Source organism: Arachis hypogaea, chromosome 12 (genome assembly GCF_003086295.3).
Source record: "Arachis hypogaea cultivar Tifrunner chromosome 12, arahy.Tifrunner.gnm2.J5K5, whole genome shotgun sequence".
Lineage (NCBI taxonomy): Eukaryota > Viridiplantae > Streptophyta > Magnoliopsida > Fabales > Fabaceae > Arachis > Arachis hypogaea.
The window spans coordinates 4773850-4789898 of NC_092047.1; the positions used below are offsets into that span (position 1 = coordinate 4773850).

The 16049-nt window shown below is 35.9% G+C and overlaps 1 protein-coding gene and 1 pseudogene across 6 annotated transcripts; one reads left to right on the forward strand and one right to left on the reverse strand.

Moving 5' to 3' along the window:
- Positions 1 to 181: 181 nt before the first annotated feature.
- On the forward strand, positions 182 to 7753 carry LOC112726503 (uncharacterized). Of its 6 annotated transcripts, none has more exons than XM_025775909.3 (17): positions 182 to 682; positions 4000 to 4125; positions 4207 to 4391; positions 4570 to 4649; positions 4732 to 4830; positions 4928 to 5048; positions 5246 to 5304; positions 5407 to 5472; positions 5549 to 5619; positions 5758 to 5854; positions 6136 to 6210; positions 6432 to 6530; positions 6640 to 6783; positions 6864 to 6893; positions 6989 to 7051; positions 7168 to 7245; positions 7330 to 7753. In XM_025775909.3, exons 2-17 carry the CDS (start codon positions 4013 to 4015, stop codon positions 7402 to 7404), a joined length of 1455 nt encoding a protein of 484 aa, XP_025631694.1. In that variant the 5' UTR covers positions 182 to 682; positions 4000 to 4012; the 3' UTR covers positions 7405 to 7753. The 6 variants fall into 6 exon arrangements, with proteins under 6 accessions (XP_025631694.1, XP_072064675.1, XP_025631693.1 ...); XM_072208574.1 differs by having other exon boundaries at positions 184 to 698; XM_025775908.3 differs by having other exon boundaries at positions 184 to 682; positions 3964 to 4125.
- A 253-nt stretch (positions 7754 to 8006) lies between these two features.
- On the reverse strand, positions 8007 to 14259 carry LOC112726505 (nuclear pore complex protein NUP96-like; annotated as a pseudogene).
- Positions 14260 to 16049: the final 1790 nt, after the last annotated feature.

Genomic DNA, 16049 nt, shown 5'->3' on the forward strand with positions numbered 1-16049 from the left:
ATCGGACCGGCCGGTCAGACCGATTTAACCGCGAACCGGCAGTATTAACGGTCCGATCAGACATATAAAACCGATAATTAAAAAACCGACTAAAAACCATTGAACCGGACGAGAACCGGCCGGTCAGACCGAACCGGAACCCGGCCGGTTTACACAAAAAGGGAAGCTCCTTCGTTTCTTTCTCCCGTTCTCCCTTTCTTTCTTTCAGTCAGAGAAATCACACAAACCCAACCACAAAACCCTAGCACTGTAAGCCTACACCACCACCACAAGGAGGGGCATACTGCTGCCGTCCGTCGCACTCAAAGTTCGCCATCCGTCATCTAGCTTCCCTCGTGCTCCAAGTCTTCAACCCCTGTTCGCTGTCACCGATCGCGGTTGCTTCCTCGAGCTCGGCGTCCGTCGTCTTTGTCTGCTCAGCCACGCTTCCGTCGCCGTTTGTTTGCCGTTCACGTTCGCGTCTTCGTTCGCGTTCGCTCGGCGTTCACCGTTCGCGTTCGTCTGGAAGCCACGTTGCTCTGCTTCAAACTCTGCGACCAACCCGCGTGCTCCACTCGTCGAACTGCTCTCTGTTGTCCCCGCCGTGAGTTCCCTAAACCAGCCACCAGACAATACACTCACACAACAGACAACACCAATACTCTTCTTCAAACTCTGCAACTTCTGATTTCTACTACAACAAGTAATTATTTGATTTGGTAGTGGTTTGGATTTTTTCATAGACTAAATTAAAGTTACAATAGTTTTGTTTTCTTCTCTATCACATTGAAATTAAGCTTTGGATTCTCTTATTTCGTTTTAATTTTACCGCACTCAACATGTTTGATGAAATGCTTTAACCATATTTCTGATTGGTTTTATAATTTCTAGCTTTTATAATTTCTCAGTCAAGGTTAGTGGTCTGAACTCTGAAATTTCAAATTACTCAAATATGCAATTTCTGAAATTAGGGATTTGTGAATCTGAACTCTGAAGTTAGTGATTGATTTCTGATATGTTACTGATTCTGTTCTAATATGTGCTTTTGTTACTGATTTGTTACTGATTCTGAAATTGAGTAATGGATTTGTTACTGATTCTGTTCTATGGTCTTATGGCTGATTATTGGATTTCTAGCCGTTCTGTTGCTGTTTTTAATTTGGATTATGATTTATTGAATTTAGTTATGGATGAAAGTATTAATCAAGAAGCAGTTGCTTATAATGCCTGTTTGAGTAATAATTCGTCTGCCAATCCTCCTAATTCAAATGATTCTGCTAATCCTAATCCACCTAGTTCGAATAATAGTCGGTCACAAGGTTCTAATTTATGGATTTTGATGATTGATAAATCTTCATGTTGGTTTTTAATATTTAGATATTTCTTTTTACTATTTAACTTTTGAGATTGTATTTTGATAAGATCATATGGATTTGATTAATGACACTTTGTTGTTGAATGCTAATTTTTGTTGTTGAATGCCCTGTTTGTTGCTGAATGCCCTGTTTGTTGCTGAATGCTGAATGCTGAATGCTGTTGGTAATGGTGTTTTTGCTGCTGAATGTCCTGCTGTTTTTATTTCTTTATTTGTTGCTGAATGTTGGTGGCAGAATTTAGATATGCTCATGTTGATAATTTTTTGATTTTTCAATGTGCTATGGCTAGTCTTTAATTTCGTATCTGGTTATGGATACTTCTTTGTTTTGTAGTTGCTGGTTTTGCTTTGATTTGTAGTTGGTTTTGCTTTGATTTGTAGTTGCTGGCTCCTAATTATTGCTGGTTTTGCTGTCTTTGTTTGTTGCTGAATGTTGGTGGCAGAATTTAGATATGGTCATGTTGATAGTTTTTTATTTTTCACTGTGCTGTGGTTGGTCTTTAATTTTGTTTTAATTAATAAAACTTTTATTAATTTCAGTTATGGATAATAGTATTAATCAAATAGAGATTAATAAAACTTTTATTAATTTCGAATGATGCTGCTAATCCTAATCCTAATCCACCGAAGCAAATTTGCAACAAGTTCTTGCGGATTTTGATGATTGATAAATCATGATGTTGGGATTTTAATATTTAGATATGTTTTTTTACTATTTAATTTTTGAGTTTGTATTTATATGGATTAGGTTGATGATATTTTATGTAGTGTTTTAAATTTTGAAGATATTTTAAGATTTATATTAGACTATAATTATATTTTAGGATGTTTATTTATAATTTATTTATTATTTTATTCTAAAACGGTTTTTTCGGTTGAACCACTGGTTGGACCGGTTGGACCAGTGAACCAGTGACTAGAACGGTTCGATGACCGGTCCGGTTCTCAAAACCTTGCTACACACACCACTTTCTTCTTTCGTTTGATTTCGAGTCAGAATCAAGGTTCTGAAAACCGGTTTGAACCGGCCAGTTGAACCGGTCGAACCGTGAACCGACAAGAAAAACGGTTCGGACACATAGTATAACCGCTCATTTCAAAAACCGAAATTGGATCGTCGGACTGACCGGGAACCGGTCGATCGGACCGAACCGGAACCCGACCGGTTTTCACATTTCAACTTACCGTTTTGAATTTTAAATTAAAAAAAAAAAAAAAGAAAATTGAAAAAAATAAAAAGAGCCTCACCAAGTCACCGTCTGTCTCCCACTCATCTAGTCATCTTCCCTCTGCATCCCTCTCTCAAGAAAAAACCCTTGCCTCCATCGCTACTCTCTTCTTCAAGCTATCACCGCCGCCGTCCTACCGCCGCCGTCGAATCTGGTCTAGCCGTCGCCCCACTGTGTTAGCGTCGTCTCCGCTCGTCTTAGCCGTCGCGTCGCATTGCATCGCATATGCTCGAAGCCGCCGTCCCACTGCAACTCGTCTTGTGTCGTTTCTCCGTGGAGCAGCTGCTGTTCCGCCGCGTCGGTTCTGGTCCACCGCGCTCCAGCCCTCCTCTGCTCCAGTTCTGCCGCGTTCCACCCTCCTCTGCTCCAGTTCTGCCGCACTCCACCCTCCTCTGTTCCAGTTCTGCCGCGCTCCACCCTCCTCTGTTCCAGTTCCCCCGCGTTCCACCCTCCACGGCTCCAGTTACGCGACGGTCCAGCCACCCCTTCTCCAGTTCCGCGACGGTCCAACCACTCCTTCTCCAGGAACCCTATGTCTATACCTTCATCATATAACTGTTTCAATTTAGAAGATTCATATGCTTCACCCTTTTACTTCTGTTATGTTGTTGCTCTGTTTACTTTAATATTTTTGGTTTTATTGTGATTTTTTGTTATTAAACTTGTTAAGTTGATGATTTGCTAAATTATTGGGCTGCTGTTGTCTTAATTTGCTAAATTGTTGTGTTGCTGTGATTGAATTTGTTGGATTTTTCTATTCAAGTTTTGTTGTTGTTTGTTTCATATACCTATTATTGTTCTTCAGATTATTGGGTTGCTGTGTTTTTTTTTTAAATTGTTAATTTGTTGATTTTTTAAATTGTTATTATGATTCTTGGATATAGATTGCTTTTGTTTTTTGTTATTTGGTTGTTGGTTTTTTTTATTCCAATCTTGCTCTTGTTAATTCATTAAATTATTGTTATTGTGATTCTTGCTGTTGAGATTGTTCTTGCTAGCGAGTATATTAATTTGGATTTGTTGAAATTTGTTAGACTATAACTATATTTGGTGTTTATAATAGAGGAATAGAGAAATGGGCAGCTAGCATTGTTTGATTTGTTTCATTGATTGTTGTTTCAATTCTCCCTCTTCTCTGCTGCAAGAAGCTCACCCTCTCACTAATTCAATCTTCCTTCTTAATGGTTGTGAATTTGCTTGTTTTATTGATGGTTGAATTATTCACACTATACCTTATACTTTCCCTAATTCAATATAATAGTTGAGTTTGCCTGCATGGTTATATGATATCAGTTTATTTATATTTATTATTTTATTATAAAATGGTTTTTTCGGATCAACCACGGTCGAACCGGTTGAACCTATAAACCAACGAACCAGTAACTAAAACGGTTCGATGGTCGGTTCGGTTTTCAGAACCTTGGTCAGAATGATTTCAGCTATTTCGTGGATACCGATTGGTGCTTCGAAGGCAGAACCCACCGTAGCTGAACCTCCTTCCAAGGAAGAAATTCAAGATATAATCACCACCGCCGCCGCCAGGTCTTTCTCTTCTTCTTCAAAACTCACTTAGCCAATTATAAAATTTTATCAAATACTTTACAATACATGTATGTTATGCAGTACAGCAGACAGTGAAAATGAGGAAGAAGCAGGGGATGAACGCATGGATGATGCCGGTGGCGCCGTCGATGAAGTTGCGCGAGCACTCAATGTTGCTGATGCTCTCGGGAAGGCTGATAAATTGGACGATATTGCCCTCGGTTTGAAGGAGCTTGACATGGAACATTACGATGATGAAGATGAAGGTATACAATAACATCTCAGGGAGTTATCTATCATAGTTAGTTAGTTAGTTAGTTAGCGGTTTTAATTAGAGTTAGCTATCGAATCACTTAGCATGATATCAGCCATGGCTATGGTTAGCTAGCTAGCTCTGTCTCCTTGTGTTGTCTGTGTTAATTTGCATCTTTTTATTGACCTTAGGAGTTGAGGTATTTAGTTCCGGGATTGGTGATCTTTATTATCCAAGTAACGACCTGGATCCTTATATCAAAGATAAGAACGTAAGTTCCAATACTTTGTCTGCATTCTGCTGTTGACCTTCATTTGTGACTCTACAACATCATATTGTTTTACATTGTTAAGGATGATGATGACTCTGAGGAACTCGAAGACATGATCATTAATCCAACTGATTCCGTCATTGTTTGTGCTCGTACTGAGGACGATCTCAGTCTTCTCGAGGTAAACAAATCCTCACTTATTGGCTGATGTATTTTTCTTTGATGTTTGTTATGTGATGCAATGGTAGACTTATATGAGTTGCGTCTTTTTCTACAAGGTTCATATACTTGAGGACGTCGGTACTAGTGAGATGAACATGTATGTCCATCATGATATCATAATTCCTGCATTTCCACTATCCACAGCTTGGCTTGACTGCCTTCAAGGAAGAGAGAAAGGTGGGGAATATTGCCTTTGTCAATGCATCTCGCATGTTTACTCCTTTTTTTTATTAAATATGTTGGTTTTTTGTGCTCTTGTCTGTTTTAGTAAATAAGTTCTAAATTCTAGCCTTCGTTTGCATGCTCAAAATTTGACTTGATCCCCTTATGCTTCCTCTACTTTCTATCGCATTATTATTTCATTATCATTGCAGGAAACTTCTTAGCTGTTGGTTCAATGGAACCGTCAATAGAAATTTGGGACCTTGATGTTGTAAGTGAATATGGTTAATAAATTTCACTGAAAAGTTGGAAACATCATTCAGAATATAAAGCCACTTTCATTGAATACCTTCTAAGCTTCCTTTGTTCCCAGATTGATGCAGTGCAGCCATGCATGGTTTTAGGTGGCATTTCAGAGAAAAAGAAGAAGGGGAAGAAGGTTTGTACATCTTTTTGTGTTGAAGTGCAATTCTGAGTATAGACCCAGTTACTGATTCTGTTAATTGGTTTTGTAGAAATCAATCAAATACAAAGATGACAGTCACACTGACTCTGTACTTGGTCTTGCCTGGAACAAAAAGTTCAGGTTTGTTAAATTTAAAACTGGATTTTGGTATTATTTCATCTGTTGGGCACCTTTTGGGACATAAAGGTTTCATTTATTACTTATTTTGAAACTCTATTCTTTTGCACCTCTGATGACAGTCATTCTTAAAACATTCAGGAATGTACTTGCTAGTGCCAGTGCTGACAAGCGAGTCAAGATTTGGGATGTGGCTACTGGGAAGTGTGAGAGTACAATGGAGCATCACTCAGACAAGGCAAGTAGTATGCTAAAGTGCAATCAATTATTACAAATATGAGCTTCTTTTATTGATAAAGAGGACTTTCCCTCTTCATGTCCATCATCTTTTCTTTTCTTTTTTCCCTTAGTTCTAAATAGTGTACAAGCTCAGAAATATTACTTATACGTTGGTAGGAAAGATTTTCACTTTTTTCCTTAATTAAGTCATTTAATATTGTATATTTTGTCTTACTAACATTAATTTAGGTTGCTTGAGTCAATATGTTGTCTGATGCCTTTGTTCATCTATCTTGACAGGTTCAAGCAGTTGCTTGGAATCATCATGAACCAAAATTTCTTCTTAGTGGTTCATTTGATCATACTGTGGTCCTGGTAGTGACAGAATGTTGCTTATATACTCTATATTTTTGCATTTCTTTTTTTTATACTGTGGTCCTGGAATGGATACTTATTACACTGTAGATTTTGGTTGTATAATATTCATGTGCCAAAACAGACTTTCTCTTTAAAAATGATCACATTGGAATTTCTGTCTGCCTTTTTTTCTTAGTTATCTAACATTCTAATGCTTTCAATGCTTTTACACTTTGCAGAGGGATGGAAGGACGCCATCCCATCCTGGTTATAAGTGGTCAGTCACAGCTGATGTCGAGAGCTTGGCCTGGGATCCACACACTAACCACGATTTTGTGGTGAGTTATGGTTAATTTTGATTTCTCGTTTCAGTGATTGAATTGGTAATTGTATTTTTATGGATGCATAGTTTTAGCTTCACTAATAATAATTAAATTGTGCTTCTAGGTGAGTCTCGAGGATGGTACTGTCAAGTGTTTTGATGTTCGGACCGCAACGTCTGAATCCACATCTGATCTAAGTTCTACATTTACTCTTCATGCACATGACAAAGCTGTTACCTCAGTATCCTATAATGTGTCAGCACCTAATGTATGTATTTTCAACGTTTTGATGAGAAATACCAAGTTATTATGTACTCAGTTTAACCATACCTTGTTGCCTTCTTGCAGCTACTTGCTACTGGATCGATGGACAAAACGGTAATTGTGAAGTCCGTTTGTTGTGTTCCTATTCCTTTATACTATATCTTGCAGAATTGGAAATCATCTCATTCGAGTACTATTATTTGTTGCAGGTAAAGCTTTGGGATTTATCGAACAACCAACCATCTGTTGTGGCATCTAAAAACTCCAATGCTGTAAGTTTGCTTCTTTTATTTGTTGAGATTTAACCGAAAGAAAAAAAGGTATTCTCTAGTCTGAATCATGATACAAGTAACAGTGATGATTTCTGTTTTTGGATGCGGCTTTTCAGGGAGCTGTATTTTCTATTTCGTTTTCAGAGGACAACCCCTTTGTGTTGGCTATAGGAGGCTCAGAGGGAAAATTGCAAGTGAGTGAAAAGTGCCACAGAAATTCAAATGTGTTCTTGATAGATTTTTCTGTGGAATTTACTGTTGTTACTCATACCTTGTAGGTTTGGGACACTTTATCTGAGTCTGCTGTCTCTCGGCGTTATGAAAATTACAAGAAGAATAGAACTCGGTCGTGATACCCTTCATGTTACTGGTAGGCTAGAAGTATTTATGTTAGATACAGTTGTTGAGAAACAGGTTGAAAGCAATATATTAAGGATGGTAGATATATAGAGTTTGATAGCATGTTCTCTCTCATAATTCATGTAACATCCTTATAAGTTTTGAATGAACATTTGTTCTACAGCTTGGATCATTGAGTGTTTCAATTTTTTGCCTTTGTAATATAATTGCGGTCATGCGCTTGTGAATAACGAGTTGCAGCGTCTTCTGTAATCGAACTTGTGTGCCAAACTGCCAACGTTGTTCTCAACTGTTTATTACAATGGTAAAGCAAACGAGTTGTTTGTTTTAATTTTCTTAAAATTGATTTTGAAATACTACGTGGGTGTTTGAATTATCGGTTGTTAAGTTAAAATTAATAAATTATATTATAAAAAAATAATAATAAATATAATACACAGTTTGAAACATCTCAAATTAATCAAGCACTATTGATCTTTGAACCAACTTGTACGAAGGAGCATGTACTGTAACTCATAAAGAGCACTACTACTCTCCTTAGGACGAGGACTTATGCACCTTCGTCACCTTCGTAACTCATAAAGAGAACTGAATATTGAACAAAAGAAGGCTAGCATTTCAATCTATCTGCAAAATATAAACTTTTCCCCTTTCAACATTCCTACATGGATTACCTTATGCAAAATTAATCAAGGATATGGGCCATGTAGCATATATCTTTAAGATTTCGATAAAACTTATTAGCAAAAGCTCAGGAGAAATCTATGAGCAAAGTTGGTAACAGTCCCAAAAATTTGCTATATGCAAAAAAGAGGTAATCAAAGCTGGTGTTTGATTTTGTAATTTAGTAGACAATCTCATATCTTCTGGAATTTAGTAGCAATCTCAGAGAGAAAGCTGGTAAACAGATACACTGCGTCCTGCAAGTGACCAGAGCGAACATCTTCTGGAACCGGTGCACTGAAAGCAGTGTCAAAGCAGCTAAACTGTTCATCTCGGCTAGCACCCTCGCCCACAGCAGATAGCAGCAAATCACATATCTCACCCCCCATTTTCGAATACACCAATCTGCAACAGAAAGTAGTAAGCATCGATACAACAATTGAACAAATGACCTTTCTCACAGCATAGCTCAAAACATGCATATACATGGCAAAAGATACCGGTCCTGAATTTACTGAACTAAAGTTGTGTGTATACGAAGATATTACAAAAACAAAAAGCCAAAATACCAATTATTAAATTAAAATGTAAATTATTTTATCAATTACTATATTCCCTTATTCTTTATCATGTTTTTCGGGTCCTCTTCACAAAAAGAGTGCATCTCCAAAGAGAAAAGGGCTCTATACATGTATTTTGACCAACCTACAAGATCAGCATTCGAGCTATAATGCAACCTTAAAATAGGTCAAAAAGCAGTTGGAGGGCAACGTATACCTTGCATCAACAGGTAATTTGCGGTCCCGAACAGCCAATGATGCATTAAGCTGACTGACAAATTCCTGACAGGCAGCATTTTTACTTTGAAGAGAATCCTGAAAAAGGAAAGTTTATGATTTTGAGAACATAAAAATAAAAGGAAATAGGAAGGCTCAAGCTAAGGACACACCTTTATTTTTATTTGACTGTAAACTTAACAACTCATACTTTCACAACTCCTAATTGTATGTACCCCAAATAGGCAAATACCATCCTATGGTGTGATAAATTTGCACTTTTAGAATAATCAATGTGTACATGAATGATAATTAAAAAAAGAGAAGGGGGGGGGGGGGGGACTCCTTTTATAAATTGGCATACCAATTGAGTCATCGCATTGGTGTCTCCCTGAAGTGAGTTTCTCATCAAATAATATGAAATATATATTCCACCTCCCAACTCCCAATTCTCAATTTCAGATTTATGGTCCTCCATGGATGTTGCAATCCTCCATATCTCTGAGTGTTTGGCTACACAAGATATTAAAGTAGTTACTTATGATGATGCACTTGCTTGGATTTAAGGAGAAAAATTCTCGCAATTTTCAGCTATGCAAAACAGTATAATGGGTCAAAACAATAGCACCCCAAAATTATAGGTGACAATGCACAGGTCTTTTATAAAAATTAATCAGTATTTTTTTCAAGTAACAGGCGTATACAAGAATTACCTTGCAAGAATAAACTATGAGCAACTGATGTTACGAAAATGGTATGAGCTTTCTGCCAATTTGCACACTGAAGAAAGTGCTCAAGAGCTTTTGGCAAATCACCATTATAATTATAGTAAATTGCCTGCATCACAACAAAGAGCTTGTATTACTAAAATATCATTCACCAGAGCTTTCAAAATTCTTCAAGCATTATTGAATTCAATGACCAGCCAGGAAGATCAAGAAAACAAATTAATGCAGTTTTACACAAAAAATGGCTATAATGAGCGCCTCTATGTATGTCTAAAGAGTGGGTGTGTTGTAAGTGCGCGTGGTTTTTCTGTCAATATCATTAATTTGAAACTCAACAAGTAAAAGCATCTGTACCAGAAGATGATTGTAAGAGAAAGATAGGGTTGAAAGGGTACTCTAAAACAAATTATGCACATTGTGGACACTCCTTCATAAATAAATAAAATAAGGAAGGATATATGATGCATACCAGAGCCTCATGAATCCATTCTGAAGAAATGCCTAAATCCTCAATGAACTGTTGCTGAGATTCATCTGAACTCCAAATTTCGCAGTACTGGAACAATATCTCCCGAATCAAATTCACATGAAGAAATTGACAGTCTTCTCGAAAGGGTAAATGAAGGACCACATATATGGCCCAATGGCATTTCCCTAGGCTCAAAAGCTGAGACACAAATCCCATGTCTAGAACATGAAGATCATTAGATTTGATAACACCCACTGCTTCCAAGACTGCTCGTTGATGCCATATCATGTGATAATCAAGTGGATCAGGGGTTGAAGAGAATGCACTAAACATAGCCTTCAAAAAGCTAAATTCTCTCTCTTCACTAGAATGAAGAAGCATAAGATAGAATGAAATGTCAAAGTGTTTATCTGCATTCCAGCTGATAGGAAACACTCTCTCGCAACCAATAACTGAACTCTGCCCTCCTCATAAGTGGGAGTGCTTCTTGGTTAACATCTTGATAAACTTCCTTCATATCCTGCATCATATCTTCCTCATTGTCAGCACCCAAAGATTCTACTTGACCTTTTTGTTTTCTATCGAAGAAAAGAACTCTAATTAATTCCCAGGTCATTACTTGATGTGTTAAACCCAAACGTGTAGTGGAAGACAACCCTGGTACAGTCAATTGCCTCTCAATAATATCACAGTAGCCATGTGAAATATCTGACAACATTGAACAATTCGCTTCAAGCTTTAGAGGTTTCAATTTGCAAGGACCAATTCTAACCTCTTCCTTCACATGGTTTATTTCTTTGTGAAAATTTAATGGAGACATCAAGGCAGATTCAACAAGTTCCTCACTCACTTTGTTATTTTCATCCCTAACAAAATTGTCAAAAGCAACTTTCTCCAAACTGACAACAGATGATAATACCTTGTACTCACTACCACTTCCTACAGGTGCACCAGAATGTACAAGAATGCCATTAGGTCCCCATCCAACTCGGAATGACTTCCCCATAAATAGACCTGCATCTACAATATTGCGAGCATAGTTTGTTGACACTGGAGTTTCATGCTTGAGGTCTAACTTAAAACCTTCCGCTTTTATTGTCTTCAGAGGCATTCCCTTATGTTGCTGAACCATCAAAATAGACCCAGGAGAATTTGCATCAAAACATCCATGTTTATATTCAAGTAAAGGAAATGGAGTTTTCCTTGCAATTGGTGGAGTGGATCTATGGAGCATTGCCTGAGCAGAATTTTGCAAAGGCCTTGCATATTCCTTACTGATGGATGCTTTATGACTCAATTCCTCAGGCTCTTCTTCATGTGGGGACATCAATAATCTCATTTCTCTCATTTTAACAGGGTCAAGCCTTAGATGAGCTGGAAGAGAGTGAGAAAGTTCAATCCCGTTCATGTTTGTGGAAGGTTCTTTATCATCATCATACATCTCACCATCAGCATCATCCATGACAATGTCTTCCTCGTCATCTTCGCCAAACCCAAATCTACTGAAGTGATCTACCAAGAATTTCCATTCACCAGTTGTTAGGTCGAACGAAATAAATTTTTCTCCTTGCCTCTCAGTACTTTGTTTTACTTTTTTCACAAGAAAATCATCTTTCCTGTCTTTAGACTTCAGTAGTTCAGTATCTAGAACTAAAACTACTTCAGCTGCCTTGTTAAGGCCTTGACCAACTGCAGGTTTATCATTTTCGTCGCTGTATACAACTATCTCATGTTTATAAAACTTCACAATTTGATCTAGATCCAACCCCCTGACATCTGTTTTCTCAAGAAACCTGACAGATCCATAACCAAGCCTCCCAACAGTGAAATTAGGAACTCGGGTACAATAACCGGGGTCAAGGAGTTCCTGGGCCACTAACTCCTCCAGAGATGGTTTGGTATAGTATCCAGGGGAGTGCAAGATTGGCAAGGAAGCTTCCGTTTCTCTCATGCTCTCATTCAGTGGAGTAATTAAGCCTTTTAAAGCCCTTCTTTTTTTGCAGTTATGCACAGTGCACACATCAAAGAAGCTTCCTGCATCAAATTCCATCACACGGCCTGTTCAAAGTGACATGTTGCTCTTCAAAAATTACAAATCCAACACAATTCCCTGATATACAAAAAGCATATCAGATTGGAATTGCAAAAGAAAGCACCTGCACAACAATCTCTAGGACAGAAAAGTAAAAGTAAAAGAAAAAAAAAAGGACATCCCTACAATACATATAGAGTATGGTGCATATCAAACTAATAATACTAACAAAACAGGGACTATATAAGGTTTATACTATAAAAATTAAATTTGTAAAACAACTACACAAAAAAGCACCTGATCTTTATCAAACGAATCCCATGAATAAATAATTCTTACACAATTATATATTAACAGTGGTAGAAATAGAAGGAAATAAAAATAAAGAAAGAAACGAACAATAAAACCAGATTTACAAAGACATTGAGCTGAATCGCAGCACAGTGAAGTAACGCAACATCAATTTAAGAGGGCAAAAAGAAAATAGTTGGCAGTAAAATTGCAGAGTAACTAAATATGAAGTAACAGCGGTTGGAAACTGGAAGCTGAATGAGTAAAAAGATACTCACATGAATAATCAAGGTTGCGAGAACCGGACCGGTCAATGAACCGGTCAAGTAACTGGTTTAATGATTCAACGGTTCAACGAGGTCAAACCGTGGTTGAACCGATTTAATTAAATATAACCTAAAATTATTAAAAATTCAATGTGACATATATTGTGAGATAAGGTGCAGAATAATTAAAGCATTGTATGAATTAAACAATATCAGTTTCTTAATCTTCATGTATATATAACACATTAGCAATAGGACTTCTAAACTTGGTCAAACAATATCATTTTCAGATATAACAACAGAAGATAGGCAAGCAAAATTTGAGGCCACAAATTTTAGTATGGTGCAAGGTGGAAAAGAAATCAGTATAGTCTACAATTTGAGCTGGAAGAAGCAATTCCACAGTACAGTAAGAAGCCCAGAGCACAAAAAAACTAAACAATTAAATTAACTAAACAAGACAAAAACACAATAAAGAAGCATAAATAACCTTTATAAATTAGGTTTCCATTCCTGAATTTTCCATTTTCATAAATTAGGTAATCTTTTTGTTCTTTGCTTCTTAACTTCATTCTCTTTTCCTATGAGTAAACCATCTCCTTGTCTGAACTTCACCCAACCCTTATTTTGAAGGCATATAGTAAATCCAATGCAGAATTGTAGCCATGTTTCTCTTTTGAATCAATGACAGCAAAATAACAAGTAAAACAGATTGGATTTATAACTCAATCTCAGCAGAATTAATTCATATCAATCTCAGCAAAAATCATTCTCAGCATAATTAATAAATTAAACTTAAAACAAATTTAATATATAACTCCATCTCAGCAGAATTAATTCAACATCAACTGACTGAATTCAAATAAAACTTAAGAAAATTAATATCTCAAAACTCAGCAGAAACATCAATAATACATCATATGTATATTCAGAACAAAACGAGAGTAAGAGTATTTATATTTGCGGAATAGTGAACGAGTGTACGAGTGTAGAGCAGAACATCGGAAGCAGAACCACATTGAGCAATGCAGTGAGTGTGAAGGCTATTATATTATCTCTTTGATTTCTTGGGATCTTGCTTCTTGTTGCTTATCGGGTTAGAGTCGGTGGGAGAGGAAGAGGGAGTAGGGCCACGGCCGAAGGCAACCTCGTCCATGCTTTGTCCGTATCGGCGATAGCGACCACCGGAGGCCACGAAACCCGGGCATGGTCTATAAGCTTTAATGGGCCACCAACCAAATCCAGGAACCGTGGCAATCCCACCCTGCATCCTTCCTTCACCGTTGCACCCTTTCTCTATCTCTTCTCTTCCACATGCCTTACAACCCCCGCTCTGTGTGATGCCGTATCCAGATTCATCAGGAACCCCAACCACTGAAGAAGAAGAAGAAGAACTCGGTGAAGGAGAGCACAGAGCAACAAATGACTTAGAAGAAAGATGGTAAGAGATTGTTTGACATGAGGTATTATGCTTGTTCAATCGGGCATGAGGCTGAATAGGAAGAGGGAGAGAAGATGGAACCGAGAAAATAGCTATATCCATTCTCTTTCTCTCACTCTCTGGCTGGATAACGCGCACCACTCTTTTATTTTCAACATTCTCAAGTCTCAAAAAGAAAGAAAAAAAAATTATACGGCTATCTCTTCATATTCTATTATACAGATATGATCAACTAATGTCACACAATACTAATAAAAAAAGAGTACTAAAAAATACTAGTAATATTCATACATTAATACCGATTACATCGAGCATAAAGAGGTAAATTAAATTAGTAATCACAAAAATGTTTGAACATAGTTTGGGAATCTGTCAGAAAATATTGAACTTGGAACATAATAGTTGTGTGTGATTACGAACTTGAAGTGTTCTTAAAATGAAGTAGCTGCAATCATTTAACTTTGGAAAACTTGTGAAAATTTTCTAGTTGAAGGAAATGGTGTTGGCGATTTTAGTTGAATCTGATCTGACTCTCTCTAGTCGAAACAATCGTCGACAAAATTTGTTTTTTTGTCAGCGAAATTATCAAACTCTCAAATTAACTCGTAGGATCATAAGAGTTTAGAAGTTTATTTTTAAGTTTAGTTTTATGATTTAAGTTTATGTGAACAATTCTTGAGTTTGATCACCTAAATCATATTTTAATTATTTTTCTATTATAAAGATTGATTTTTTGGGGGTGTTGACAGACATTTGTAGAAGCAGATTCAAAAGAGGATGGAAGAATTAATATGGAAGAATGGAAGGAATATGTGGAAAAGAATCCATCATTACTCAAGAACATGACTCTACCTTATCTAATGTATGTTTCAAATACTATAATACAACAAAAATGTTATTTGTATAATAAAATTAACTACTAAAATTAGTCACTAATGTATTTTTGTATATAAATATATGTGTAGTTTAATTTATTTTCAATGTATATTTATATTCCAACATATATTTTATATTGATGACTGATTTTGGAAGTTGATTTTAGTGTACACATAATATAGTCGATAGTACAAATCATATTGTGTAAGGGGAAAGGAATTTAAAATTTAGGAAGAATCAAGAGGGAGAGATAATTCTTTGGAAAAATTGCAGAAAAAAATATATCCATTACTAATTCAATCTTAATTTTTTATTTCATTTGAAAAGATAAAGTGTGATTTTTACCATATATTTTGTAGGTGAGATAAAAGAATATAAAAAAATATTAAAAAAATTAAAAATTACACTTTATTCTTTCAATTAAAAAAAAATAAAAAAATCTATTTCTCAATCGCCTTTCATTATATTTTTACTCTATTTATTTATAGTAAATCAATTACTACTAAAACTATCATAATTAAACCTTGGACCTATTTTTACTTATTATATATATTGCCTCATGAAAATTTTCATTTTTTTTCTTTTTCTTTGAATTGTGTTCAATTAAGTGGTTTTAGAATTTGGTAATTTTTTTGTATAGTTTAATTTTGATAATTTTCAATTTAAAAAAAAAATATGTTGGACTTATATAGTTATGTATAGAGATGACTCTTCAAATATTGATTAAAAAAAAAAAGCTATTTTTGCTAAGATAATATTAGATATTTTAATTATATTGCTTGTATACCAAAAATCACTTATTAATTAGTCACCATATATAGAAATATGTATTTGACATCTCAATTTTTTTATTATACTATTGCAAATAAATTTGATTACTGATCTATTATAGATTTAATTATTTTACTATAATAATTTGATTATTTTGATTATTAATTATTTAATTAAAAAATTTATGAATTAATATCTAAAGCACTATTTTTATGCCAATTTCAGGATGTAACTCTAGCATTTTCCGGTTTCGTGCTGGATGCAGAAAAGGAAGAATCACACTAAAAGCTTCAGAATGCATAGTATTGAATGAAAAAAAATTGTT

What these genes read in the sequence shown, in the direction of transcription:
- LOC112726503 (XM_025775908.3), top strand. Translation starts at nt 3,980, where the DNA reads ATGGTCGGTTCGGTTTTCAGAACCTTGGTCAGAATGATTTCAGCTATT. An exon ending in AAAAGAAGAAGGGGAAGAAG is followed by an intron (nt 5,473 to 5,548) that starts GTTTGTACATCT and finishes TTGGTTTTGTAG; the next exon opens with AAATCAATCAAATACAAAGA. An exon ending in CATCTAAAAACTCCAATGCT is followed by an intron (nt 7,052 to 7,167) that starts GTAAGTTTGCTT and finishes GCGGCTTTTCAG; the next exon opens with GGAGCTGTATTTTCTATTTC.